At 55.0% G+C, this 27,551-nt stretch overlaps 1 protein-coding gene across 3 annotated transcripts in view; it reads right to left on the bottom strand.

The window, feature by feature from the left end:
• Positions 1 to 397: 397 nt before the first annotated feature.
• TLN1 (talin 1) overlaps positions 398 to 27,551 on the bottom strand; it is a 35,729-nt gene continuing 8,575 nt past the window's right edge. For 2 of the 3 annotated variants that reach the window (XM_053932841.1, XM_053932840.1), the window contains exons 3-58: positions 27,183 to 27,280; positions 26,818 to 26,947; positions 26,433 to 26,585; positions 26,016 to 26,158; positions 25,487 to 25,614; positions 24,924 to 24,984; positions 24,547 to 24,651; positions 24,070 to 24,225; positions 23,729 to 23,830; positions 23,442 to 23,518; positions 23,101 to 23,281; positions 22,304 to 22,417; positions 21,867 to 21,975; positions 21,478 to 21,686; positions 21,262 to 21,360; positions 21,018 to 21,068; positions 19,128 to 19,295; positions 18,568 to 18,862; positions 18,305 to 18,471; positions 17,817 to 17,945; positions 17,412 to 17,525; positions 17,091 to 17,204; positions 16,802 to 16,936; positions 16,523 to 16,651; positions 16,321 to 16,423; positions 16,040 to 16,248; positions 15,824 to 15,943; positions 15,466 to 15,663; positions 14,994 to 15,133; positions 14,797 to 14,890; positions 14,565 to 14,654; positions 14,272 to 14,394; positions 13,601 to 13,744; positions 13,111 to 13,272; positions 12,882 to 13,022; positions 12,475 to 12,656; positions 11,989 to 12,121; positions 11,767 to 11,868; positions 11,489 to 11,659; positions 11,175 to 11,324; positions 10,943 to 11,044; positions 10,719 to 10,838; positions 10,279 to 10,425; positions 9,372 to 9,538; positions 8,955 to 9,138; positions 8,576 to 8,701; positions 8,168 to 8,284; positions 7,903 to 8,088; positions 7,698 to 7,805; positions 4,655 to 4,760; positions 4,383 to 4,507; positions 3,961 to 4,086; positions 3,756 to 3,818; positions 3,342 to 3,524; positions 2,550 to 2,675; positions 398 to 1,619 (exon numbers count right to left, since the gene is read on the bottom strand). In XM_053932841.1, coding sequence (XP_053788816.1) covers positions 1,488 to 1,619; positions 2,550 to 2,675; positions 3,342 to 3,524; positions 3,756 to 3,818; positions 3,961 to 4,086; positions 4,383 to 4,507; positions 4,655 to 4,760; positions 7,698 to 7,805; positions 7,903 to 8,088; positions 8,168 to 8,284; positions 8,576 to 8,701; positions 8,955 to 9,138; positions 9,372 to 9,538; positions 10,279 to 10,425; positions 10,719 to 10,838; positions 10,943 to 11,044; positions 11,175 to 11,324; positions 11,489 to 11,659; positions 11,767 to 11,868; positions 11,989 to 12,121; positions 12,475 to 12,656; positions 12,882 to 13,022; positions 13,111 to 13,272; positions 13,601 to 13,744; positions 14,272 to 14,394; positions 14,565 to 14,654; positions 14,797 to 14,890; positions 14,994 to 15,133; positions 15,466 to 15,663; positions 15,824 to 15,943; positions 16,040 to 16,248; positions 16,321 to 16,423; positions 16,523 to 16,651; positions 16,802 to 16,936; positions 17,091 to 17,204; positions 17,412 to 17,525; positions 17,817 to 17,945; positions 18,305 to 18,471; positions 18,568 to 18,862; positions 19,128 to 19,295; positions 21,018 to 21,068; positions 21,262 to 21,360; positions 21,478 to 21,686; positions 21,867 to 21,975; positions 22,304 to 22,417; positions 23,101 to 23,281; positions 23,442 to 23,518; positions 23,729 to 23,830; positions 24,070 to 24,225; positions 24,547 to 24,651; positions 24,924 to 24,984; positions 25,487 to 25,614; positions 26,016 to 26,158; positions 26,433 to 26,585; positions 26,818 to 26,947; positions 27,183 to 27,280 — 7,547 coding nt within the window. In that variant the 3' untranslated portion in view covers positions 398 to 1,487. The remainder of the gene's footprint in view (positions 1,620 to 2,549; positions 2,676 to 3,341; positions 3,525 to 3,755; positions 3,819 to 3,960; positions 4,087 to 4,382; positions 4,508 to 4,654; positions 4,761 to 7,697; positions 7,806 to 7,902; positions 8,089 to 8,167; positions 8,285 to 8,575; positions 8,702 to 8,954; positions 9,139 to 9,371; positions 9,539 to 10,278; positions 10,426 to 10,718; positions 10,839 to 10,942; positions 11,045 to 11,174; positions 11,325 to 11,488; positions 11,660 to 11,766; positions 11,869 to 11,988; positions 12,122 to 12,474; positions 12,657 to 12,881; positions 13,023 to 13,110; positions 13,273 to 13,600; positions 13,745 to 14,271; positions 14,395 to 14,564; positions 14,655 to 14,796; positions 14,891 to 14,993; positions 15,134 to 15,465; positions 15,664 to 15,823; positions 15,944 to 16,039; positions 16,249 to 16,320; positions 16,424 to 16,522; positions 16,652 to 16,801; positions 16,937 to 17,090; positions 17,205 to 17,411; positions 17,526 to 17,816; positions 17,946 to 18,304; positions 18,472 to 18,567; positions 18,863 to 19,127; positions 19,296 to 21,017; positions 21,069 to 21,261; positions 21,361 to 21,477; positions 21,687 to 21,866; positions 21,976 to 22,303; positions 22,418 to 23,100; positions 23,282 to 23,441; positions 23,519 to 23,728; positions 23,831 to 24,069; positions 24,226 to 24,546; positions 24,652 to 24,923; positions 24,985 to 25,486; positions 25,615 to 26,015; positions 26,159 to 26,432; positions 26,586 to 26,817; positions 26,948 to 27,182; positions 27,281 to 27,551) is intronic. The other variant, XM_053932842.1, reaches the window with a different exon arrangement.

A 27,551-nucleotide genomic window follows, 5' to 3' on the forward strand; every position in this document is an offset into this window, starting at 1 on the left:
CACCAGTGACTATGGGGTGGGAAGTCCCACATCTGTACCTCTATTGCACCCTACCCAGGCATATATTTGGCTGGCAGCAGGAATGGGGTGAGGAGCTGAGCTCCACACACAAATACCCCCCCTGCCTTCCCTGAAGCCCAAATCCCCAAGAAACAAAATCCCCAAGATCCCCTCCTGCACTGGTGGCCCCCCAGCAGCACCTGCGAGGCCAGCACATGGCTGGCAGCAGGGGTCCGGCTTGCCGGGTGCCTGGGGCTGGACGTGCCTCAAATATTTTCCATGCTGTATAAGCACCCGTGGCACACTTCCACCTCCCTTTGCCGGGAGGGAAGGCGCCCAGGCCCCCCTGCCCTCCCCTTCTCCATGGGAGGCCCATTGATACCCAGTTGGCAAGAAAGCAGGAAAACCAGATTTTATTGATGAATGCATCTTTCTGAGGAGACACTGGCATCCCCCACCCCACCCCGGAGGCTTGGGGGGGAGCTGGTTTCCTTCAATCTTTAATATGGGATGCTTAAACTATCAAAATGGTGAGAGAAGCCTCAGCGAGTGCAAAGGGGAAGGGATGGCGGTCCCGGAGCCAAGGAGGGGTGGGATGCTGGGCTACGGGACCCTGGCGAGAGCTGAGTATTAGTGGGCAGGGCATGAGCAGGCAGGGAAATAAATGAGCTTTGGAAGCTGCAGGCTCAATACTAAAGAAAAGGAAAAGTTACAAAAATACTGCAGATCTTGGAAAACAATGCAGGCACTTGGGAAGAAGGAGGAAGGGACAGCTGGCTGGGGCCATAGTCGGGGGGAAGCCCTGAAGGAAGGCAAAAAACTGCTCTGGGGGTGAACTCATCACATCATCCCCCATCCTGAGCGGAGGCACTGTGGCTTCCAGCCCTGCTGCTCTGCAGAGGGGACTGGGCTGAAAAAGATACTCATACTCATGGGGTGGACTCAGGGCCTTCCAGGGTAGCTGCAGAGAAAGATTCAGCCAGCAATAAGGCAGTGGAGATGAAAGGCAGCTCCACACGAGAGCTCAGCGAGGGGTGGCTGCTCCCTACACGCTATTGCACAGGAGAGGGCAAGCCACTCGCCTGTCCCCATCCCACGTGGAGGAGAGAAACAAAGGGGCATGAGAGGGAAGGAAAAAGGCACAAGTAAATATCCCCTTGCAGTGGAGAGCTCTGTGGGCCCGCACCCCGGGGCTGGCGGTTGAGCCCTGAGCCAGTGCAGCCCCGGCTCCCACCCCAACCGAGTCCCTCCGAGCGCTCTGATTGTGCCTTGGGTGTGCATGGGAAGGTGGGCTGGGCAGCGAAGCAGAGTTGCTGGTGTGGCACCGCCTTGGAGGGGCAGCTGAGTTAGTCCGTTTGCTCTGGGTGCGGGCAGAGCTCTGGTCTAGTCCAGACAGCCCTTTGCTTGTGGTGGGTCGTCTTAAATAGGAATAGCAGGTGGGCAGGCGGGCAGGCAGCAGTCTGTGCAGTGAGCGGAGGGTGTGCGGCTCAGTTCTGCTCCTCGTCCCGCAGCTCCGAGGGCAGGAACTTGTACTGCTGCTGCCGGATCATTGCCAGCTTCTTCCGCGCCTCCTCCAGCTCCCGCTCCTTGCGCAGCATCTCCTCCTGTGCGGCGATAATCTGCCAGGAGAGAGCCCCGAGGTCACAACTGCCTCTGACAGGAATGGCCAGAGCTTTTGCCACAGCAGTGTCAACCCCAGAGTCGCTTTCTCTGGCTGCTGCTTCCCTCCCATCACAGCCACTGCCTCACTGAGCATGAGGACTGTTTGTCCCTGGGGTGGGAGCATGGTACTCTGGACATAAAGCAGAACAGAACAGCTTCTGGGCTCTGCCCTATGTGCTGTGTAGAGGGTCTCAGCTGCAGGGAGCCAGCACTGGGACTGTGACACCCCACACTAGGTAGATCTCGCCCTCTACCCAGTGCTCTGCTTTTTCCTTGTGCCACAAAGGACTGTGGGCTCTGCACAAAGGAGAAGCCGGGGCTTTACACGCACCATCACCCCCTGCTAGTTGTAGTGGGATAAGGTGAGGCCTCATTGTTTAAATTGGTGCTCATTGGTGTGGCAGCAGCTCTCTGGCCACAGAGCGAAACACAACTTTTCCAGGCATTGTTCTGGGAAAAGTCTGCGCGAAGATCAGAGAAAAGAATGAGAAACAATTCTTAACTTGCTGCACCTGTTGTTGTGAACATGTGGCATTTGTTATGGAGATTTGTTTACCAAAGGGTGGTTTCTTAATTGCCACTGGTGATGGTGTTTGGACTAAAGGACCAATCAAGTACACCTGTAGTGAACTAAGGTATAAAAGTATGGGTTTCTTAATAAAGATACATTGATCAGCCTTCTGTAATACCTGGAGTCTATGCCAATTATCACCCAGCCAGGGCCTCTTGCAATGATAAAATGGAATGGGTGAACTCACAGCATTTTTGTGAGGCTCTCTCAAGAGAGACCTGTGCTGGTGAGTGGTAGGACATGCTTCTGAGACTGGCACACACAGGTTGTGGTGGCACCTAGAGCTGCTCCTGCCCTGAGCAGCCTCACTCCTTACCTGTGCAATTCCTCCGACCATCTTCTCCTTCACCACCACTGTTTCATCATGGTCCTGGAAGGCAGCTGCCTTCTGTGCTGCCTTCACCAGATTGTCTGATGCCCTCTTCACAGCATTTCCAGCAGCCTGCAGCAGGGAGGAGGAGAGCATCAATGTGAGTCACAGCCCCAGGGTATGATTGCTGCCCAGGGGTGTGAAGGAACTCCTGCCCCAGGCTGGGCAGCAGACAGGACTGGCAGCCAGGAGTGCTGGGAGCTGCAGGCAGGGATTCCTTTACATGGCTTGCTGCCTTGTCACCTGCTCATGACCATTTCAGGCGCTTCTGCTCCCAGCCAGGCTCTGGCTCCTCTCTGAGCAGTGGAGCAGGGACTGGGAGGCAGCCCTGCTGCCTCTCCCCAGCCCTTAGCCCCAGTGCTGAGACCCCATGTTAACCCCCCAACACATGGGCATTAGCCCCTTTGTGCCGTGGTTTCTGAGGATTAACGGTACTACAGAACATGCCCCCCACGCATTAACCTCTTGAATGCCGGTGAGGAAGTGCACCCATTTCAGATATTCCTGTGCCAGGTCGTTGTTCCTGAATGCTGCCAGGCTGAGCAGCCCGGCAGCACTTACATGCCTGGCACACAGCTAGCAGTGAAATCCAAGCAACCTGGAGCCTGTGTTCCAATGAACTTCCCACTGATGGCATACAGGCAGGGAGCATGAGCCATGGAAAGCATCCACGTGCCCTCATGCCACTCCCAGCCACCCTTCAAACAACAGGAGCTGAAGAGGCAGCCTAGGACTCACCTGGAGCCGCTTCATGGCCTCTGAGTCATGGTCAGCCTTCACCTTGCAGGCCACCAGGAGCTGGGCTGTGGAAGCAGCCACCTGCTTGGCGGAGGAGATGAGCTTCTCCTCACTGGCATGGCCCTGAACTGCAGCGTTGGCGGCTTCACACAGGTTGTTGGTGGCAGCAGCCACCATGCGTGCCTGTGGCAAGAGAGGCTGTCAGGGGAGGTACAGGAGCCCTGATCAGTTCCAGGGAGGTTGTGGGGCATGGGATGGAAAGAACCAGCTTCCACAGCATGTGGGAGAGGGAGGAAGAAGCATGATTACTTCTTCCATTGAGGACAAGCAAAAGGGCAGAGCATCCTCATGTTTGCAGCAGGAGTCAAGAGGAAAGTTTCCCCCTCAACCCCTCAGCATGACCTTGATACTCACGGCTGAAATGAGACCCTGGGACCACTGTCCATCATCCACTGCATTAGCTGGGATGGCACCCACCTATGAAGAAGGAGGGGAGGAGTAAGGGTCACCACTCTGCACACCTCTTGTCACAGGCATGAGGGTTGCAAGCAGCCCTTCTTCTCCCTTCTTCTGGGAGAACCCTTCTCTACATTTTCTTCTTCCCCTCTTACAGCCTTACTTTTCCTTGGGCCACTAATTCCCGCTGGGCTGCTGAGGCTGCCTTCACCAAGGCACTTGTGGCTGCAGCAATGGATTTGGCAGCTTCCAGGATCTGCTCCTCAAAGTTCAGGCTCTCATCTGCTTGCTGTGGGCAAAAGCAGAGTGTGAGTCCCAAGCAGGAGTGCTGGGACAGATGGAGCAGAACAGGAGGATGGTTGCAGGAGCCTGAAGGCAAACATATAAAGCTGGATTAAGGGCTATGGGGTTCAGTGGGGCATGGGTTACCAAAGGAAGTCCAGCTGGGGATGTGGGAGGTAGCAGGAGTACAGGAAGAGGGATCAGCTGTCAGATGGGCCTTGAAATGTGGCTAAAGCACAGGCAGAAGAGCCCCAGTCCACCCCAAGCTGAGCACGAAGGTCAGACAAGGCTCAGCACTGCTACCTTGGGCTTGGCTCTTGGTTTCAGCTGCTCCAGCTTCTTGGCTGCAGCCTCAATAGCAGCTGCTGCCCCCAGCAGCTCATTCTCAGCGATGACAGTGGGGTCTTCTGGGTCAACCCACTCTGTCCCTAGGAACACCGGGAAGCCAGGCAGGTTACACCTCCATGCAGTCCCATTTCTGAGTTTCTGTTTCCCTGCCTCCTCCAGCAGCTGCCGAGCCCTCCACCCTAATCCCAGCCCTTGGTCATGCCCCTCTGAGCAGGATCTTTCCTTACCTTTCATGGCCTCAGCTGCCTGGATGAGCTCAGTGACAGAGCTGGCCACACGCTTGGAGTAGCCTGCCAGCTGCTGCTTCAGCTCGTGGGTTGGCTTCTGCAGGATCTAGGGGGGAAGGAGCAGATGTAAGCACCTGGAAAAGGGGAACTTCATAGGTCTGTTTGGGGTGTGCTCCCCAGAGAAGTATAGTGGGATCCCCCCGCCCCTTCCCGCACGTGCACACATCAGGCACTGTCTGAGATGCTTTCTCAAGTGAGTCTGGCTATTCTCTTTGTGCACCAGGATAGGATGAGCTTCCCCAGGGCCCTCCTGCATCCACAGCTTCTGGAACATCTTAAGAGACACAAGACCCTCAGCACAAGCCTTTCTGCACTCAGCAGCTGTTCACACCAAGATTTCTCCCCTGCAAATCATTTCAAGCTCCAGAAGCATATCCCCCCTTCACTGTCCCCATTTTGGAGGTTTGTTTGCAAATACAAGCTGGGCAAAGGGGGATACACTGGAGTGGCATCTCAGCAAAGGAGGGCTAGCCCCATCAGGATGAGCTGGCAGGCAGTGCCCTAAGGGTCCTCCCATGGGTTGGAGGGACACATGCACACACCACAGCACACGTGTGCATGCACACAGGGTCTGTATGCACAAGCAGAACTCACTGCTAGCCCAACTTGCACCAGATGGGCAGCAGCTGCTCATCAGCTAGAGCAGGGGTGAATACACAAACACAAGGACCCCAGGGTCCCTGTGGACACACGCAAGTCCCACCTCAGCACTGGGCTGGGCACACAAACACGCCATGAGCAAGGCTCATGCTGAGGTTAGAGACCAGCAGGCACCCCAGTGTTGCCTTACTCACCGGCTGACAGAGAGGAGAGAGAAGAGAGAAAAGAAAGCAGTGAATGCCCGAGCCAGGAGGAGGGGAGATAGGGGAGGGGAGGGGAAGGTGGGTGCTTTTTGCTGAGGGCTGAAGGGCAGCCAAGAGGAGAAGTAGGAACAAAGGATCAGAGAACCTGGGTGGGGAGCTGTGCTGCCATCATTAGCTCTTACTTCAGCCTTGCAGGGCCAGGCAAGACAGGGCACCTGGATGAGGCTCCCACAGCCAGAGGAGCCACCTACACTCAGAGTAGCCATGGATCCACTCTCCTCCTCACACCCTTTACACCTTATTTCTCCCCACCCTGAATTGCTTCACTGCAGTTTTGAGCCACAGAATCTCTCTGCTTGTGGAGGGAGAGACCTACTGTTACCAAATACCAAGTCCCCATGGAGGTTCAAATTCCTACCCCTCCCCAGTGAAATATGCAGGCTTTCCCACTCCTCTGCTGGGAGCCATGTTTTCCAGCCTGAGACAAATAACCCTTATTCTTGAACCCTAACCATACTTGTTCATGCTCTGCAGAAGGCACCGGTTCCCTTGGGGACAAAGGGTACAGCAATGACCTTGCTGCTGCTGGGGAATGAGGTAGCACCCCTTCTGCCATCTCCCCTCCCATTCCCCTAGATCCTTCCTGCTTGTGGTTTCCCAGGAACCTGCTGTCCTTTGATAAACAGGACCCCTGAGCTTCACTCCTGCCGTTGCAGACAAGAGTGCTGTGGAGACTGAGGTGAGTCACAGCTTTTTCCTGGCCTTGTGTTGGGCCATCCCAGCAGTCAGCGTGAGGCTCAGAGTACTCAAGCTGATGGCACACAGTGATGGCTCGTTTGCCCTCATGAGCACATCTAGTCTAAATGCCTTATTATTAAGCCTGCTGTCTGCTCTGACAACGTGTTTAAAACTGCTAAATGATATCTCTCTGGAGCTGAAGGCACCCCAGAGGCTACGAGCTTACTAAGAGGCAGCTCCAGTGAACATTTTTAAGGATATTCCAATGTATCATAGTCAAAACATTGCACGGCAGCAGGATGGTAACACCCAAAATACAGAGGAATGGCGTGTTCCTGCAAGTAGGCTGATCTTGGGCACTGCCACACTAAGTCATTAGCCTAATCATCTGTTAACAACAGGTCAGCCAGAGAATTTCTACTCAGCACTCCAGCCTTGGCTGCCATGATTCATGTGTGCCTGAAGCATCTTCCAGGCAGACATTTGATCTAGATGCAGAGGATGGAAAACTCACTGCTCCCCTTGGAACTGTACCCCAGTGGTTACCTCCCTTGAATAAAACCACCCTTTGATTTCTCTACTCAGCTTCGATTTCTAGCCATCAATTCCTGCCCACCTCCCCCTGCTGCTGCCAGTGCTGGTTACCCTCTGCCTAAGGGGGCTTTCCCTGCAGGAAACCACAGTTTGGGCTCCACCACTTTGTAGCTAGTGATCCCAGACAGGAGACTCTCACTAACCAGCTTAGTGCAACCTTGACACAGAGCTGAATCACTGTCAGTCTTTGTCCTGTTTGAGAGATCTCACAGCACCATGAGTTCAATGTGCACATCCCCAGAGTGCCCCTGACTCCACTTCTGTGATCTTGCCAAGAATGCAAACTGTTGGAAGGACTTCACTGGATCTTTCCTACCATGCTAGAGGCTTAATTTACTTCTTGTAAACTAATGTTGCAGCTGAAGTCCTTGAGAGGACTCAGTCAGAGGGAGACTGGATCAAAAGGCTGCAGTGGGCGCTTGCAGTCATTATCTTTGCTATGGCAGTCATTGTTCATCTCCCACACATAGTGCTGTGGGCATGACACTTTGACACTTTCTTTTCCCACTGCCTGAGGTCTATTAGTCCTATCACTTTTACTGGAAGCTGTATTTTTACAAGATTATGCTACTATGTTATTGATTTCCAGCCTCCATCTGTTTGTAGTCAGTTAATCTCCATCTGTTGTTAGCAAAATACCTTTCTGGGAGCGTGTTGAGCTCCCTGACATCTGCTTCCATGGCAGGGGCATGGACGCATGCTGTGCCAGCAGAGGCAGCAATGTGGGCTGTGCAAAGGGCTCAGTGGGAAGAGGTGAAGAACCCAGAGGACCTTGGGAATCTGGGGAACACCCAGGCAATCCACGGTCAGCCTCTGCCCACCCTGGGAACCAGAGTGGGGACACTCACCACCAGCACATGCTCCAGCAGCTCCAGGTAGCCATCAGCACACTCCTTGCCGAAGCGCAATGCCCGTTGCCGCACGTCCCCGCTCACCTCTGGGTGGTAGGCTGCTTCCTGTAACCCGGACACAGGGAAACCCCTATTCACATCCAGCACCATCCCCTCCACCCACAAATCCGTGCTAGAGATCCACACCCACTGCCCACCCCACCTTGCAGGAGCGCAGCATATCTGCGATGGCCCGGCGGCTCAGATTGGCCGTGGCGACAACATCCTCCTGCCGGCACGAGTTGCCAGCGGCCACCGCTTTGGCTGTGGCCATGGTGATGCCTTTCGTCATGCGGATGAAGTCCTCCGGGGTGGAGACCTTGGCAGGAGGCACCGGGGAGGAGAAGACCTGCAAGGCGAGAGGCAGCGGTGAGGCACGGGGCGGCAGGTGAGCAGCGCGGCAGCTGCAGCACCGCGGCCGTACTCACCGCCAGCTCCTGGCGAATGTGCTCGATCGTGGCCTCCAGTGCCCGTGTCCCCTTTGTGGCCTCGTCCTCGACAGCCTTCACTGTCTTCAGCAAGGAAGTGACATTTGTCACCATCACCTATGGAAGGAGAAAGAGAGCCAGGTGAATCCCCACAGAAGCTCTGGCCTGTTGCCAGCACCTGTCTTTCCCCTGTGGATTGGTCCAAAACTGCCCCATCCCCATACTCCCCTCAAACTGCCTCAATTGCTCCTCTGCAAGCTGTTTTCTACCTTTTATATGTCCCTTCCTAACCTTTTGTCCTGTCTGCACCCCAGTTGTCTTCCTGGGCCAACACAGGCAGAAAAAGACCCTTCTCTTTCTCCAGCCCCACTGCCTCCTCCCCCTCTTCCCATCACAACCAGTACAGACCTTGGCAGAGTTCTTCAGCTGGTAGACAGCAGGGTCATCTCCAGCTTTGCCAGCAGCTGCTTTGGTGGCACCGATCAGGTCTCCAAGTGCCTTGGCCACATCCTTCACAGCATTGATCAGGACCACCTGAGGAGCGCAAGATCAGGGGAATGGCTGAGCTAAAGTCTCACTTAGGCTGGGGGTGGTGTAGCCCAGCAGTGAGAGATTTGGGTACCACGGGGCACACAGGGAGTCCAGCTCAGCCAGCACCAGCCAAAGCCCAGCCCCCTCTCTCCCCAACTCTTGGGATCCAGCCTGAGCACCACATGACATCTGCATCCCTCAACCCCTCCAAGCAAGCTACCAGCAGCCTCCACTCAGCCCACACAACCAATCACACCTGGGTTTCTGGGTCTTCAGATCCCAGGCTGGCAGCACCCAGCTTCACCACCTCTGCCAGGCGGGTGATGGTGGACACAGAGGACTGGGCAGCCTGGGCTAGCTTCTCCTGGCTGGCTGTGGCGTTCTGCACCAACACCTTCGTGTCCTCCACCAGTGCCTTGGCTGTCTTCAAGATGCCCTCCCTGGAGACAAAATGTGTGTCAGGGAGGACACAGCTCTCTACTGCACACATGGTCCTTGGGGTACAGAGAAACTGTGAATCCTGGTTTTTCCCATGTACAAGCTGGAGTTTTGGGAAATTGAGCCAGCATGACCTGAGCTTGAAGCCCTCCTTGCGGTTGGTCCACAGCTCAGAAAGACCACGGGACAGAGCTTGACACCCCTGTCTCTGGCTGAGCAGAGGGTGTCTGGGTACCTGTGGTCAGCAAAGGTCTCAGAGTTCTCCCGGTTGAGGGTTCCTGCTGTAGCAAACATGATGGTGGTGTCAAGGTCAGCAATGATGCCGGAGACAGCGCTGGCTGCCGTGATGCAGGCTTGTGTCCCACGGTTCCCAGCCTGAAGAGCTGCCAGCACATGAGACACCTGTGGGGTATGAGTAAAGTGAATGGGGGAGCAGAGCAGGTTCAGGGAACTCCCACTGCACACACCTCCAATACCCCCAAGGGTGGAGCTGCTTCATACCAAGGAGAGGAACCGGGAATATTTTGGTCTGCACAACCCTTCTTAGCTTCCAGTTATTTATTTTTACCTTGCACCTATCATGTTTGGTGGCCTAAGAGATGCTGGACTAGTTTTCAAATTAGTAAGATTTGCAAATGCCAGGCACAATTTACAAGTGTTTACTGTTTTGTGTTTTTGCTTACAAGCACTGCAGCTCTACCCATATCAACTAGACTTTTAAAGCCACATTTTTTCATCTGTTCTTCAGAAGTGTGCTCTTTAGATTGACTTGATGGACAGGATGCCAGCAAAAGGTGAAGGGGAGACTTATCGCTGAGTGTGAGCCGCAAGCATTGCTGCAGATGCTTTGCCCAACTCTGCAAGAACTGATCTGGAGAGCCCTGGCCTGTCACCAGCGTGTAGGTCAGTTTTCCCAGGCAGGCTGCAGCACCTGGGTATCACACTCACCCACCAGCTGCTGTTATCATGTCTGCAGAGGGGCATCCATCTTCCACCCCATCAGCTGGGCAGGGGGAGTGTGGCCAAGAGAGCCAACAGATTCCAACAGGACGAGGAAACCATCCTTGGGAGTGGTGGCTCCAAGGGCACATGACTGAATCCAGTATCCCTCCCACCTCACCGTCGACCTCCCGACCACCTACCTTCTCAGAAACCTTGCGTGCACTCTCTATCAGCTCCTTCTTGGTGTAGGCATCACTGGGGCTGCACTGCAGGGCTCCAGCCTTGGTGACCAGGGCAGCACAGCCATGACCCAGCTCCTGCACCCGGCGCTTGATGTGGGAGCCGATCTACAGAGGAATGTGTGTGTGACAGAGTCAGCAGTGAACTAAGCCCTGTATCTGTGATACCGGCTGGGAAACACTCATCACCCAGCTCCTCTTTCCCAATCCTCCCACTCAGGAGAAGGAAAAAGGAAGCACAGCTTTGCTCCTTGTTTCTATGTCATGTTTCAGGGGAGGTGTGAAAGCTGCCTGCCCCCATCTCCAATGAGAGGTTCAAGTGTCCCCGTCCTCTGTTCTCACAAGCCAACAACCTCTGCTCTGCCCCACAGCACACTCCAGCACTTCCCCCAGGCTCGTACCTCCTCATTCTCAGCAGTGAGGGCAGCTGGCTTGGCCTCTTGTGCCAGCTGCCCATAGTCATGGGTGAGTTGGTTGGCCAGTATGCCCAGCTCATCTGGGTTGGTGGTGGATTTGGTGACCTGTCGACAGAAGAAGAGCACAAATTGGACAGGGCAAGGAGGGCAGCAGCCTGACTCAGTGGCAGACAGTGCATTCTACAGTTGACAGTCTTGTTTACACCCACCATTTCCTGCACAGTCACTGCAATAGCCTTGGCTGTCTTCACCATCGTGGTCTGGTAATCCACAAAGGTACCTTCTGGCTCACCCATGGGCCCCTCGTCCAGCTGCAAGAGACCACCAGGAGATTCTGGCTCCAGCTTTGATCCACAAGGTCTTTAGCTTGTAGGATTTGACCCTGACTCTTCCCCTCTCCCACATCCAACCCTGTCCAGGTCTTCTCCTTTCTCCCCTCACCTGGTTGATGGCTTGGGTGATGGAGTCCACCATGCCCCCCACAACACCTGCAGCACTGGCTGCCTCATTCAGGGTGGTGGTCAGGTCCTCCACTGCTTCCTTCATCATTTGCACAGCCTCTTCCAGAGCCTCCTGAGTGTGGGCAGCTTGCTGCAAGAACAAGCCAGAGTGAGGGAAGACAGGCGGTGGCTCCCCTCCCAACAGGGATGCTCCACACTGACCCTGGGTTTTCCATGTCTGGCACACGTGTGTGCACCATGCGGCACCCACATGCAAAGGAGAACACGCCACTGACACGTGCCCCTCCCACTCACCTTGGGGTTCCCACCAGCCTCCTTGGCTGTGTACAGCATCTGCAAGGCAGATTCAGCCAGCGTTTTGGTCTGGTCCAGGAGGTTCATCTGCTGCTGGTGGTTGGGTGTTTTGGAGGCAGCACCGACAGCTGCCATAATGAGTGGCTCAAAATACTGAGCCATTTGGGACACCTAGGGAAGAGCAGTGTCAGCACCAGCAGCTTCCAGCCCCAGCTGCATCGTATGTCTCTTCCCCAGGCACCAAGTGCCACACCCCCACTACCCTGTGCCCCCATTACCTTGTGGCCCAGCTGCGAGGCTTCGGCCCGTGCTGCAGCAGCCACAGGCTCGATCAGGTTGCTGATCTCCTGGACAGCTGTGATCATCTGATTGTGCAATGCCTGTGCAAAGAGAGGGTGTTGCATGAGGCTGCAGCAGGGCTGGGGTCCCTTCATGCTGCTGAGAGCCAAGGGAAGGATGCCCAGTCCCTTAGGCTTGCCCACAGCATGTCCCTGACCCACCTCCTGGGAGATATCTTGTCGGGGGGCCAGCTGCTGGCTGATGGCAGCGAGGGATGCCTGGTCCACCTCCCGCAGGCATCTGTTCAGGACCTCAATGGCCTCATCACACTCCCGCTGTCCTGGAGCTTTGTCCCTGAGTGACAGATGAATTAGCCAAGCACTGGCAGCTGCTACACCACCCCTTCACCCCCAGCCTTTGGCTGGTGCCAGTGAGGGGCAAGACACCTCTCCCAGGCTTTGGGGCAACCCAGTGTGATAGAGCCTGGGCTCTATCACATCAGCATGTGTTCCCATCAACCCTTGTGAGAATTGAAGGAGCAGCTTCCAGAAAGGATAAAAGGGAGAGTGTCTTCCATCCCATCCCTTGCCTGCCTGCACCAGCTGTGTCCAAGGAGATGATGAGCCAAAGCACCCCAGGAATGCTTCTCAGAGCAGGAGTATGTGCCAGCAGAGACAGAGCCACAGCCACAGAAGGACTCTGCTCACCTCATGTTGGTGATCAGCTTCTTGATGGAGTCTGAGACTGTCCGTGAGTGGCCAGCAAGCACTGACCACTGCGGTGGGTCCTTGGGGTTGACAGCCAGAGAGCGGGCAGTCTGGATGAGGCCAGCAGAGCTCTCCAGCATGGTCTTGGCTGAAATGACAATGGGCTCCATGGCTCTGCGCCCCTGCACAGGGAGATAACAGGCTGGTGAGGTAAGGGAGTGTGCATGGGAAGTCCCATGACCCTTACCCTGGAGCAACCCCTTGAAGCCCAAGGCTTGCTCCCACCTGCCCATCATACTCCCTCAGTGCAGGCCCCCCCAGGCTCAGGGAAGACACAGCTTCTCTCCACCCCAGAGCAGAGCCTGTCACAGCCAGGCTCCATCCTCCCTGTCCCAGCAGCATCCCACCTCTGGGCTGATCTGAGCAGGAACGGTGGCAAACTCTGGGTTGGAAGCGAAGGCTGTCAGGTTATCCACAGCCTCTATGAGAGGGGCAGTGGCAGCACGGCACCGCTCCCGGTTCTCTTCGTTAAACTCTCCATCCAGGGCCTGGTGTGGAGAGACCAGAGCAGTTACCCAACCCCCACCACACGCCAAATCCCATCACCACCACACTGCCTCAGAAGGGACTCCGCACCTTGATGGTCTTGACCAGGTTGGCAGTGCTGTTGGCCACCTCCTTGGCCGACTGGACAAACTGGCGCTTGGCCACAGGATTGGTGGTGCGGGAGGATGCCAGACGGCACGTGTTGCACAGGGCTGAGGTGTGTTTTGCTACAATGGTGGCTGCTGACAGCACCTGCAGGGGAAAACAGAGTAAGGCAGGATTCACCTGCTATTCCTACAGCTCTTCCTTCCCACCCACCCTATGTAGGGCACCAGTGACCACAGGCATCCCTTTTGGGACCCAAGAAAGATCACCAAGATCCTACAATGCCCACAGAGCCCCCTATCTGGGCTGTCACCATTGCACCAAAGCTGCCAGCTGGTTCCCAGTGCAGCTGATGGGGCCTAATGAGACACTAGCCATCATCTTGGCCAACTCTTGGGATGCAGCACTTCCAACTAGCTTCATACTCCTTTTGATGCAATCAAATGCCTGTAACGGAACTCCACCCCACACTCACCTGGGACTGAGTACAGGCAGGGTCCACCAGGTTCTGGCAGGCCATCTGGATGGCTTGGTTAGCTCTAGCAAACTGAGTGGGATCCACCAAGCCCTGCTGTCCGGCCTGGCTGTTGGGGTCTGAGACTCCCACAAGATAGGCAGCCTAGGAACATGGGAGATGTGGTGAGAGAGAGCCTGCACACTGCTGTGGTAGTAGCTCTCTGGCCACAGAGAGACACAGATAGTTTCCCAGACATCGTTCTGGGAAAAGTCTGCGCGAAGATCAGAGAAAAGAATGAGAAACAATTCTTAACTTGCTGCACCTGTTGTTGTGAACATGTGGCATTTGTTATGGAGATTCGTTTACCAAAGGGTGATTTCTTAATTGCCACTGGTGATGGTGTTTGGACTAAAGGACCAATCAAGTACACCTGTAGTGAACTAAGGTATAAAAGTATGGATTTCTTAATAAAGATATATTGATCAGCCTTCTGTAATACATGGAGTCTTTGTAACCTATTACCCAGCAGGAGCCCCTTACAATAATACACTGCAGGGAGGCCCACAGAGAGCATGGGCTGCTGAGAAGTCTGGCAACATTTCCCACTGATTTGGAAGGGCAGAGATGGGGTGTATACAACAACTATGCCCCTGGGGTAAGGCTCAGGGCTGGGACTGAGTGTGTCTCACCTGGGCAGCTGCCTCTGTCAGCCCACAGAGAGCTTTAGAGGCAGCACTGACGGAGTCACCAAACTCAGGCAGTTTGCTGTTCTTGGCATTCTGGGAGATGCCAGCCATGGACTCTCCCAGCACCTGCAGGACACACCACACAGTGATTATGGACACCACTTCTGACTCCCACAGAGCTCCCAGGATCAGAGTTCACTGTGCTTCACTGGAAGGGGAGGAACCACCTTTCCCTTTATTCCCACATCCTTCCCAAGCCCTCCCTATTCTTCCTCAAACTTCCATTTAGGGCTTACCTTGGAGTTCTCCATGACACTGTCAAGGCAGTTGAAGTAGGACATGTCATTGACAGTCTGGGTGGGGTTCTCCAACAATTCCTTCACCGTCTGCGGGAACATAGGTGTCACACCCAGAGGAAAGTTCTGCATCCTCCTTTTCATTCCCTCCTGTTTCTTCCAGTGGGGTGCAGCTCTCCTCACACCCAACATCTCAACCCCTCCAGTGCCTTGTCAGTATCTGGCTTCTTACCTCCAGCTCTCGCAGGGCATTGTCACATTCCTTCTGGCCTGGGGCCTGCTGGGTGCACATGGTGATCAGCTGGTTAATGCTGTCAGTCACAGCCCTGCCAAGGACATGGAAGAAAGAGCCACAGATCAATGCATGCCCCACCACCCAGCCCCACTACTATTTATGGCCAGCAGCTCTCAGGGAGCAGTTTCTCTTACCGTGCTGCTGCTGCCAGCTGATTCTTGAGGTTGGGGGCAGCAGGGTCAGCAGAGAGAGCCTTTGCAGCCAGCAGCAGCTTGCTGGAGGACATGGAAATGCTCTTCAAGTTCGACACCACCTGTGCTTGGTCCTCCTTATTCTGCAAGGAGCCAAGATGAGTTTTCTGCAGTACCTTTTAAAGTCCACACCCATCCTGGGTCTTCTCTGGGGATTTTCAAGCTGAGCCAGTTCCCTTCATCCAACTTGTCCACCAACACCAAGGAAACACGAATTCTTGCTGAACTAGCCCAAGCCACCTTCTTCTCCCTGTTGCTGTGGTTTGTACAGCACCAGTCCCCATCTCCCTGGCTGCATTGGCCACAGCCACGCTAACCACCACTGCCTAGCCACCCTGCCTTTGGTCGGCTACCTTCTCAGATATCCCAAATCTTTCCCTTCATTCAGGATACCCCAACAGGCATTTCCTCTCACCGGGGACTGGCTGGCCATCTCCACTCCTGCCTGCAGGAATTCATTGAAGTCATGTCCGAATTTGCCAGAGGATTTGGCCAGGTCTTGAGGGGTGCCACGCGATGCCTGAACCAGCTCATTGGCGGACTGATTGAGCCCTGCTGCTGCCTGGTTCAGCTGGCTCTGTGCCTCCTGGAAGCTCTTGGTGCTGGGAGGGAACTGGAAGGAAGGAGAGAGGTTAGGAGAGGCAGAGAGATGAGTGGAGATGGTGGATGAAGGCCTGGCACATGCTTGCGTATATGCAAGAGGAACCCGATGCATTTGGACCAGCCTGCATTGCTGGATTTTCCCCTTCCCCTCCTGCCCCAGCTCAGCTCACCGAATCTGACAGCAGCCTCTTGCTGGCCTCTCCCACCATGCGGATGGCAGCGTCCACGTCCCGCTGCCCTGGCAGGCAGTTAACGCAGCGGTTCAGGGCCTGTGACACTGCCTTGGCCACCTGCAGGGAAGCAAAGAGAGGTCACCACCTCCCAGCCAGCTCTACAACCTTCCCACAGCCATGGAACAGGGCACACTGGGGTCCCTCTGTCCCCACCTGGGCCAGGCGCTGCTGGCTCTCTGGGTCACCAGGCTTGGCCACTGCTTTCCGGGCCTCCTCAATTAGGTTGTTGGCTTTGTCCATGACATCACTGGCGCACTCCAGCATGGCACTCTGTGCCTGCGGGTTGGAGGTGTTGGCTGCCACACCACGGGCAGCCTGGCTGAGTGAGCGCAGGGCCTGGGCCACTTCCCGTGCAGCAATTCCTGAGGGGATGGAGAGGTCAATGCCTGTCAGCTCAGTGCCCCTTCCCCCAGCCCTGTTGTGGAGGCGAGTACCTGTGTAGTTCTCATTGCCCTGGGCCACCTCTCCCAAGAGGTGAGCGATGGCAGAGCTGACAGCTTTGGTACTGTTCCCCAGGTCCTGGGCACACTTCTCCATCTGCAGGGGGATCGAGTTGGGACATGCTGGTGAGCTGCACCTTTTGGCAACTTCACTGTGCCAGAGTCCACCCTGAGCCACCCTTCCCTGCACTCTCACCGTCTCTCCTGGAAGAGGCTTGAGCTTGCCATCACGGGCAGCTGCCTTGGCTTCCTGCAAGTCCCTCTCCAGGCTCTGCACCAGACCCAGTGCAGAGTCTATCTCCAGGGGTCCACATGCCTCCTGAGCCTGTGACAGAGCAGAAGGGAAGGTGAGCAGGTGACCACAGAGCCCATCTGGCTGTGGCAGAGACCAGAACCTGCCACCAGGCTGTCCCCACTGCTCCCTACTGCTCTGCACAGCTGGTGTCTCACTGTAGGATGGGACTTAGCCTCTCACCTTCTGGGCTGCTGTGCGGAGCTCAGCCAGAGCTGCAGCCAAGTTCTTGGCACACTGGCTGAGCTGCATAGCAGAGGCTTGGTCCGTTATGGTGGGGACAGTGGCTTTGGCTGCAGCTACCATCTTCCCACCAGGCTGTTGGGCCAAAAAAATAAACAGTGAGAAGGGGACAAACATGCAGCATCTCAGCTGCCTGTGTGCAGAAGATCTCCCAGCATCTTAAAAGGGACAGGCACAATAATGCTGTAATGCCAGAGCTGGCATGGGAGGCTCTAGGCAGCATGGGTACCTGCAGGAAGTTCTGGCTGGCAGCAATGAGAGCCAGCTGGGCACTGGGGCTGTCCGGCTGGGACTGGCTTCCTCGCACACCTTGCACCAGCATCGGGATCTGCTCTGCCACCACCTGCCAGAGAATATGGTCACTGAAGAGGATCAGTCAGAAGGACATGGATTCAACCCAGGACCAGTGATCAAAGGACCAGCTCCTACAGGACGTGAGTGCCTTAGGATCCAGTCTGACCACTGTGGCAGAGCAGAAAGCACCAGCATGGCTGATGGGAGGTGAGACAGGGAGAGAGAGGAGATGCCAGGATCAGGCCCAGGCCCTTACCTTGCAGCTCTGCACCAGCTGCTGCTGAGCAGCAGGGTTCTTATTGGAGGAGGAGGCGTGCTGCGCAGCGGCGATGGTCTGTGTGGCCGAGGCAGCGGCCTGCTTGGCTGCATGCTGGCACAGGGAAGCACAGGTTAACGCTGGCAGTTTGTATTGAGCCCCACCACCATGACCAGGGCCCAGATCCCCCAAACAACTTCTCCTATGGCACCTGAGCATCCTCAGCACCCCAAAACAACACAGTGCACACAAGGGAAGGGAGATCTCTTTATGATGCAGCATGGACACTGTACTTGAAAAGGACTTTACCCCTCTGGAAAGAGGAGTTGTATGGGGGCTCCTGGACAGGCCTTGCTCACTGACTGTGCTTGCTTGCCCTTTGCAGATCCTTGCCCAGCACCTCACCTCCAGCTTGTGCACAAGCTTCTTCTTGATGGCATTCTGGGCTGCAGCATTGGTTGCCATACGGAGCCCTTCTGCTGCCTCACGCAGCCGCTGCTGCTGCTCCTCGCTATCTGGGTGGGCTGCAGCTCCCTAGAGAAAACAGAAAACCCATCACATCTCTCAGGGACCATGGAGTCCCTTTTCCTCCTGAAACAGGACCTCTGTTCTGGCCCCCACAAGATAGCCTGTTTGTGGTACTTGGGAGATGTTCACAGCCTCTCTGGAAGAGTCCAGCAGCAGGAGCTATAACGGCTTCTCTGCTACCACCCACAGCTTCCTGAACCTCTTTCCCAGGAGGAGCCCACGCCACAGGTCCCTGGCTCAATGCAAGACCTTGCTCTGGGAACTGCTGCTCAACCAGGGGCTGCTCACCCACTACCAGCACTGAGCCAATAGCATTGGACAGGACTGGGGCCAAAGCCAGGATCCACCCTTCCCCACACACGCACTTTTGCAGCCTCCACCATCTTGGCAGTGGCATCAGCCAGGATCTTGGCTGCACTCAGAAGCTTGCGTGAATTCTCCAAGTCTGTCTCTCCCTCAGCATCAGCTTTGATGGCATTGACAAGGTCAGAGGTGGCCTGGGCCAGAATACGAGCCTGACGCACCATTTCCCCTGGAACAGAAAGGAAGTGTGGCCTGTTAGCAAGTCCCAAGGGCTCTCTGATACCTCCCTATCCATTGTGCTCTACCCTGGGTGTCTCACTCTCACCTGCATCGCCCATGGAACTGAATATATTCTCAGTGACGTTGAGGATGGTGTCAGTGGCCTGGTCATAGCGCCCGATGGGCTGCCCACCCAAGGCATGCTGCTTGATATGCTGCAGCAGATCGTTCAGGGCCTGGGTGACAGCTGTGGCTGCCACCCCCACCTGCTTCAGGAGCTGGTCATCACTGGTGGCTGCCTTAGAGGCCTCCACACAGCCCTCAGCTGATTTGGCCACCAACTTGCCAGCCTCGATCAGCTGCTCCTGGCAAACTGGGGAGCTGATTGTAGGAGCCACAACCTGGAAAGGAGAACAAAGGCTGGGCAGCAAGTGTGGTATGCTCCATGGAGGAACTATCCCAAACTTCTGCTCCTCCAAAGAGGATCGTCATTGCCTGGGCACAGTGGCAGGACCTCCAAGAGGCAGCCTGCACTTCCTGTGCCAGATTCCCAATGTCCTGCCTTAGGACATGTGGTCCTGGCACACCCAGAACCGCTGCAAAGCTGCCCCCCAGTCAGGTGCATCTCACAACCCTGCTGAGGCAAGGGTTAACCTTGCCGCTTACCTTGGTGCAGGCCACCAGCTGGGAGGTGGAGAGGGCGCACTGGGTGGCCGCTGCGATCACCTGTGTCTGCAGCATGGCGTCCTCTGTTTTCTGAGCCACATTCTTGGCTTTGAGCACCAGCGCAGCAGCAGCGTTGGCCACCGCCTTTGCCAGTTGCATAAGCATGTCCTGGGAGGGGACAGAAAGGGTCAGAAAGGCAGCCATGGCAGTGGGAGCAGCCACAGCCATCTGCAGGGCTCTCGTGAAATATTCAGATGGGAAATGTGAGCCCTTGGGGCCCTTTCATCCACTCTGTCCCAGCACCAGCAGCACCGAATACCTGGAAAGGCTGGCAATACCTTGACCCCATCTCCACTGTATTCTACAGCTGGCAGTGAAGCTGTAGTCTGGCCCTGAGCTGCAGCCTGCACTGCCACCAACACCACCCACAGAAGCTGGGGCAATGCTCAGCATCACTGCAATATCCACTCCCCAGGCAACCACCTGTCCCTGACTGTACCACAGCAAGAACCTGCTGCAAGGCACTGCTGGTACTTCCTGGATTTGATTGGGTTTGCAAATATTTGAACACAGTGAAAAGATGACAAACCCTTCCAGCCAAACAGCATGCACAAGCCAACCATGGCACACCCACACCGTGGGGCAGCTGCCAGCAAGAGGCAAGTGGGAGATGCTCCCATGCTGGTCACCTGTATTGTAGGTATGCTGGCTATATTTATTTTGAATTCTAACTTCTTGGCTGACAAGCTAGAATACATCTCTGCTGTTATTTCTGAAGCTAAAAGAAAGATGTGACAAGGCAACCAGCTTCCTCTCTCCTCGGTGGCAGGTACACAACAGGTGCCAGGAGGCAACAGGCAGGGACCAGCACATGGTGAACTGCTTTCCTGCAGGGTACCAGACATGACAGCATACTGCAGCCTTCAGGATTAGCCCCTGTGGCACACTGCTGGTGAAAACTGGTAGCACCACCCCTAAATAGCAAAAATCCTGGTGGGCAAGGCAGGGCTCTCTGCCTACTGTAGCTGCCAGCCTCCTGCTGTGTGTGTGATCACAGCAAGAAGCCCTGCACACCACAACAAGTAAGCCTCTGGCCACCAAACCAGAAGAGTTACAGCATCCCCTCGCCTCCTGCAAGCCAAGATTACTCCAACTGCAATCCATCACCTTTTGCAACAGGAAGAAAGACTGGAGAGTGCATGCATCCAATTCAAGAGTCCCCAGACCACTGCATCTGAGCCCATCAAAGGAAGTACGTACACTCAGGTCTGACAACTGTGAGGCAGAACATCCTGCTGCTTGACTGCAAATTGTCTTCCAGGTCCTAAATCTGACCATTGGGGATATTCTATCCTGCCACTGCTGCATGGCCAAACATGGCTTTCTGCTCTGCTCCTAGCTTTTCTGCTCCCCTTAGATATCTTTCAAGGCCTCTCTACTCAGCTGAATCTGTGCAGCTGCCATGAACAGAAACCCCTTCTTTCTAGATTACTTTGGTCTATAATATGTCTGGATTGTCCTCCCCAGCACAGTGCTACCTCCTTTGTGCTGGCAGAAGAAATCATGGGAAAGCAAGCCACTTGGCAGTCAGCTCATTTAAAAAAAACTGCCCCACAAGGCTCCACCCATACTGGGTCTCTGATGAGGGCAGGCAGGCAGCTCCCACAGGCAGGGAGCAGCAGGCAGGGCTGAGGTGGCTGCAGGGGGTCATCTCCAGAGCAGCACTTGCTCCAGCAGCAACCCGAGTGCATGGACTTCGGAGATCCAACCACCAGAAAAGCAGAATTTTACAAGAGCTCTTTTCCAAAGATTTCAGATTATAGTTCCCAGAGTAGCGCCCTTCACATTGGAGATGGCAGAGACCACCAAGCCAAGCCAGACCTGTTTTACCATCTTTGGTTCAGAGGAAGGCAGGATCCAAGCACACCGGTTTTCTGGGATCTACATAGAATCCACAAGATAAGAGGTGTTATATCACTCTAGAGACAGAGATGGGCAATGGCCTGTCCCCTCCCTCACAAAGTCACCACTGGGCACCAGCGAATGTTCAGCCCGGACTCCTCCTGTGAGGTCCTGCGCAAAGGCTGATGATTTTACGGAGTGGGTGTTCTTGGTTGCTGCTGGGTGCACTCACCTGGAACCGGGGGTCAGTGTCACTCTCCCCTATCTGCTGCAGTAGCTCCCCACTGGTTTGCCCCACTAGGCCAGCAGCCTGCAGGAGATTCTGGCGAGGCTGCAAGGAACAAGGCAAAACCAACACAAGGCTCATGAGCAAGCCTTAAAACTTCACTCAGTGGTTTCCCCTGGCTTCCCCCTTCTTCTCGGTCCCACAGCCCCTCCAGCTCCCCACCTCAGCGCTGGCAGGCTGTGCTGTTTTCAGCAGGTCTGAGACGGCACTCGCCAGGTTCTTGGCTGCCTGCAGAAGCTGCCGCCCATTCCCTCCCTCGTCCTCCATCAGCGCAGCCAGCAGCTTCACACCCTTAGACATCTCCGTCAGGTTGGAAGAGATGGTGGTGACGGCGCAGCCCACAGCGGTGTAGTCTGTGTCTGCTGGATCCCCTGCACAGGGAAAAGAGGAGTCAGGATGGGATGTGCTCCAAGTGATGCTCCAAGAGCATCCCCACACCTGCCACTGATGTGGTTTTCCTTTCAGGGAGCAGAAGGAGTCTTTCAGCCAGACAAGAGAGACCAAGCGTTTTACTGAACTGGGGCATCTCTCTACTCCAACTCTCCATATACCTGCAGTGAGGTTGACGACTGAGGCTGTGCCAGCAGTTATGGCATCCACTTGGGAGTGGATCTCATGCTTTGACTCATCCATCTTGTTTTTGCGCCAAGCTTTTGATGCCTGAATGGGGAGAACAGGATCAGGAGATGGTGGTAGAAGTGGTGGGTAGATGCACAGATGCTCACACAGAGAAGTGCAAGGAAGAGGACAAGGAAAAGACCTGGGAAGACCTGTAACCACCCAAATTCCCTAGTCTACCATGACCAAACAACATGACCAAGTGTCCCCTCCATGGCTGCCCACAGAGTGGGATACAACTCCATCTCTTTTGAGGCAGCAGGTCTTCCCAGGAGCTGCTAACACTTCTTCTGGGAATGTGGCTGGCCTCACCCAGCCCAGCTTCCAGCAAGGTCCATCCCTCAGCACCCCACCTTCACCCAGCACTCACAGCATCCTGCCCAAGAGGTGGCAATGTCTCAAAGTCGTCCAGCGTGGCCTGGGCTGCATGTACAGCCTGCATGCTGGAGTTGATAGTGCCAGTCAGGGCTTGCTGGGCTGAGGTCTGCAACACAGAGACAGAATGAGTGAGATATATCAAAGGCTTGGAATCTAGGATTACATATTTGGCTCAAATGCTCCCTGGCAATGTGCTGCTGATGAGACCACTCTAGGTAGGTCTCCACAAAGTGGGGTGCACTTAGCAAAAAGGAAGTCTCCCCTCTGCAACTCCCACTGGAAAATGCCTTATGCCATCATGGGTTACAACTAAGTCTCACAGTTAAGCAGCTCTTGGGGAGTGGGAAGAAGATGCTGTGAGATCCCACAAGGTTTTTACAGCAACTGCCCACACCAGGCTGCACGGAGCAAAAGAAATCAGCCTCCTCATGGCCTTTTCCAACTGCTTCTCCAGTTGCACAGGAGATGGGGGCACTAAAACATGGCACTGGGTTCTGCTGCAAACCACAAACCTAGTGGGGCTGTCCAGTCACAACCTGAAACGAGAGGCTGCAGTCCCTAGCCAGACTAAAACACTGGGGCATAGCTCAAGTTTGCGGAGAAGATGCAGGACTCTGGCTCAGCCAGGCCAGCAAGGACACAAAGCCAGTGGCACAGAGCCCCTGCTCTTCACAGCAAAACAATCCTTGGTCATTGGATTTGGACTTGGACCCAAACAGATTGGTCTACACAAGCCTGACAGTCACCTCTCAGAGTTTGTGCCCTATGGTGAACACAAAAAAAGCTTACCAGGGGAGGCATGTGCCCTCGGTGCATCTGGCCACTGGTGATTTGCAGCTGAGGCTGTGGCATTGTGCCCACCTGGAAGTTTTCTGGCCCTCCAGCCCCTGTCCGCATGATGGCTGGCAGGGCCACTGAGCCCAGCTCTGCCTTGCCTACATGGTTAAACTGCTGCTGCATGACTGTTGACCTGAAATGGGGAGAAATACCAGGTAAAGGAACGCCTACAGTGCTGGCACCAGGCTCTGTGGGCGTGGCAGCTCTTCCTCCTTGCTGTGCTGCAAGCTTTGCTGGAGCACACTCTCCATTCAACTCCTGTTCGGCAGCTGCCTGGCTCCTGGAAGACTTACTTCTTTGGAGACACAGAGTCTTCCAGCATAGTGGACTCCTCATCACCCTCCAGTCCAAAGTGGTCTTTGCTCTTTTTCTGCAAAGGGAAAGATAAAATGATAACCCCAAGCCCTCCCCTCCTCCTCCTGCAGCCAGACACCATACCAGGGTCACAGGGTCCCCCTGCCCTGCCTCCAGCTTTCCCAGCAGTACCTTCTGCCAATGGTTGTTTGGAGGCAGCTGGAAGGCACATTCTGTATGGCTCTCTGGAAAGGTACTATCAGTGCTGTTGTCAGCACAGCCTCACCTTTTTGAGGATGATATCAATGTAGCCAGCAATCAGCTGGGCGATCTGTTCTCCTTCCGTTGTCTGCACTGAGTAGTAACCATCCTGGTAATCTCCAAAATCCTGCAACAGCAGGGCACAGGGTAGCACCAGAGCAGGGCACTGGCAGCCATCCTGAGCCCCTCTGGTATGCACAAAGCACCCAAGCACCAGCCTTCAAAGCAAGCGCTGGGAGAGGCACCAAAGGAGGGCAAGGCTGTGCCACCATGGAGCAACAGCCAAGAGAGGGGCTGGAGTGAGAGCAGCCCCCCTGCAGGGGTACCAGCGGGAAGGAGGCATGGGAGACCAGTGCTGGTCCCTACCAGGGTGAAGCTCTTGGGCGAGGCTGCCCAACGCTTGATGTTGGTCAGGCTCCACTCCTGAATCACTTCCTTGGTCTTCTCATCCACGCGCATCACACACTCCTTGGTGATCCCCAGCAGCCGTGGCACCAGCTTGTTCTTCCCCTTCATCTTCTCCTGTGGGTCATAACAGAAGGTCTGTGGGCTATCCCCAGGATGGATCCACTCAGGCAGAGATATCTGAGGTCTGCTACAGCTACCAAAACACCTGTAAGGCCACACTTTCTAGTGGTGACAATTACCACACGTAGCTTGACAATGAGAAAAAGCAAGAACCAAGGGATAGGAAGGCAGTGCACAGGGAAATGCAACAGGGAAATGCAAAATAAACTGGAGCAACATAGGTTGAGGGGAAGCAGCTGGAGACACAACAGATGGATGCTGAAGAAGCAGAATTTTGGTGAGTCTGAAGTGGGACCGGGGGGGCTGCTGCTCTACCTTGACCAAGAAGAAGGAGACCCCGTAGGTCTTGAGGGAACGGGCAAGTTTCACATAGCGAACTTTGGCTTCGATCTCACTCATGTTCCCACAGTTCTTGTGGGCCTGCAACAGCAAAGACAAAACATTGCACCAGCTCCACAGTCCTGGCTTGATACCATTGCACAGCCCTTCTGGGCTCTCCCCAGCCCACCAGCATCCCCTGCACTGGCTTTGATCTCTGAGACCTCAGGAGCTGCCTTGTCTGCCCACCTACAGCTCTTGCTCCTGTTTCTCACCCACCAGACTGGTGTGTGCTGCCTCCTCAGACAGGAGCACCTCAACCTTTAGTGAGGAGGAACAAAAAGTCCAGAACTCAACCTCCCCACTGCACATACCATGAAGATCTTGCGTTCTCCTTTCTGCTTGATGTACTCCTTGGGCAGGAAATCCTTGAGCCTACCAACAGACAGCCAAGTGAGTTGTTAGCAGCAGAGCCCAAAGCCAGCGTCTGTCTGTCCTTGACTATGAACAAGTCCAACCCAAAGCTGCAGACAAGCCCCTGCCAGGGCATAAGCTGAAGTTTTTGGAAGCAGTAAGAATGTGGGAGAGATTGCTGCAGCTATGAAAGCTGTCCTAGTTAAAAGTGGGGTAAAGCTGCTGATAATGCAGCCCTTTGTGTGGCATCAAGGCAGGCCAGGGGGTGGGCTAGGGCCACCTCCACAGCAGCTGACTGCATGTCCCTATAGGGCTGCCAGAGGGCGCAGGATGGGGGGCTGGCACCCCTCATAGCTGGTGTGGATCCCTATGCTTGGGGACTGTGCTGTTGGGAGGAGAGGGGTTGCACCAGAGGCACCCAAACCCCCAGAGCCCCACAAGGCACTGTGGTACTGCCAAGTGGGTGCTGCCAAGCTGCCCCAGTGGCCTCAAGACAAGCCCAGGGACTCCTCAGAACACTCACTCCAGAAAGCCCGGCTTGTGCTTCTGCTCGTTGTATGGCCCAAACTGGATCTGGCACTGGTGGCCAGCAAACTCACAGGCTTTGTCAAAGGAGACAGGGTGGGAACCGTTCAGAATGTCATCACGAGCCTGTTTGGGAATAGAAGACACCATAGTGGGCTGGGCAGCCATGCAGCCATGTCAATGCTCTCCTCCATATCAAGCGTGATGTTTTACAGACTTAAAAGAAGTGGCTCTGAAAAACAGGAGTATGTAGGACCAGGCTGTTCCCTACAGGCATCAAGCCTAAGAGAGGAACAGCAGCAGGATTTCAGGACGGTTCCTACCAGACAGAAGTGACATGGGATTACCTGGGGAGCTCTGGAGTACCCAGAGGACAGGGCTGGTATTGCCAGTGTTGGCTCTTACCCAGGACATAACTGAGTATCCCAAAATACCTCCCCATCATGGCTCCTGACAAAACCTTCAGCCACCAGCCTTGTCAGGGTCTGGCAGGAGGCAGTGGAACCAGGTGCTCTGGGAAGCTGTACCTGCACATAGAGCAGGTTGAGCTGCACAGGATCTCTCGAGTCCACGTTCTGATCAGAGTAAAAGAACTTGCGCCGCAGCAGTAGAGTTTCATTATCATCGATGCCTTGTTCACGCAGGGTCCGGCCGTGATCCAGCCAGTTCACTGCAGACAACGCCAGGGTGTGAGCAGGGACAGGCACCAAGGCATGGCTGATCCCAGCCCCGGGGCTGCTTAAGCCAAGTGAGAAATGGATGTCTGCCTGATGCATTCCAGCTCTCACCTGTCTGCCCTGGGCCTCCAGGCAGGAGATATTCTAGGAAGTGTGGACACATGTTCCTTCATCCACATGTTTCTCTCCACACCCTCTTCCCCTCACAGGGGTCCCTGCTCCCCTCCCCCAAGGCTGAGCCCATTCCCAGCACATCCAGGCACTTACACTCATCATCTGTGTGCAACTTCTGCTTGAGCTTTTCCATCTTCTTCTCATCTCGCAGCAAAGTCTTGTCCTTCTTGAGAGTGCCAGTAACCTCTTCCTTCTTCTCTTCCATGATCTCCCGTACAAGTGAATACTCATCATAGTTGGTGATGCCTGCAGGACAGCAGAGAACCAAACTCAGAAGGACTATTCTGTCAAATACAGAGCATGGATCAACGCAAGGGTGAGGAGCAGTGTCCCCTCCCTAGTGTCACACACCCCTCAGATACTCCTGCTGCCAGGCCATCTGCCACAGAGCTGTTGCTTCTCCCCCAGAAGCCTGTCAGATTCTGCCATTCTTTCCCTACCTCCCCCTTCTTCCCCCCTGTCGCTGTCCTCTCCTCACCAATCCGGGCACATATTGTCATGAGCATGTCCGTGACAGTTTTGGAGTCATCCACCATCACCGTCTTCACTGTCCCATCCAGCATGCGGATCTTCAGGGGCCGCTGCTTCTTCTTGTACTCCATGGTATCCTGCAGGCACAGCGGACCACAGCTACCAGCAGTGGCACCAGTGCAGGGCACCCACATCCCAGATCAGGCCAACAGCTCCCCCCTGCCCGGTGCAATAGTGGGGATGCAATAGGGTATGCTGCAGGGCACAATGCAAGGCAACACAGCAGGCACCCATACCACCTCCATGCTGTAAGCAAGACATCCAACCACAGAGTGAAGGATGAAGCTGGAAGGATGTGGGATGGATACATACCCCATTGCGAAGCATGTAGTAATCCAGAGCCTTCCCAGCCTCCAGCCAGATCCCTTTCTTTGGGTCTTCATCCGAGAGGAAGAGCCCAAAATCATTGGCTGAAAAACAGGTACAGTCTCTGACAGGGTAGTCCTGAGCAGCAAAGGGCCACCACAATGCCACTCTGTGCCCAGGGATATGCACTGGTGCAGCCCAGTGTGTGAAGCACAGCAGCCCTGTGAAGGCTGGAGCCCAAACCTAATGACAAACAAAAGCTGGCACGCAAGCTCTGAGGTTTTACCACAGTTATCTATGGAAAAAATCATCTGCAGTATGCCTATGCAACATTGAACTTGGAACTGACAGACACAACAGAAGGAAGAGCTTGCA

The sequence above is a fragment of the Vidua chalybeata genome, chromosome Z (assembly GCF_026979565.1).
Source record: "Vidua chalybeata isolate OUT-0048 chromosome Z, bVidCha1 merged haplotype, whole genome shotgun sequence".
NCBI lineage: Eukaryota > Metazoa > Chordata > Aves > Passeriformes > Viduidae > Vidua > Vidua chalybeata.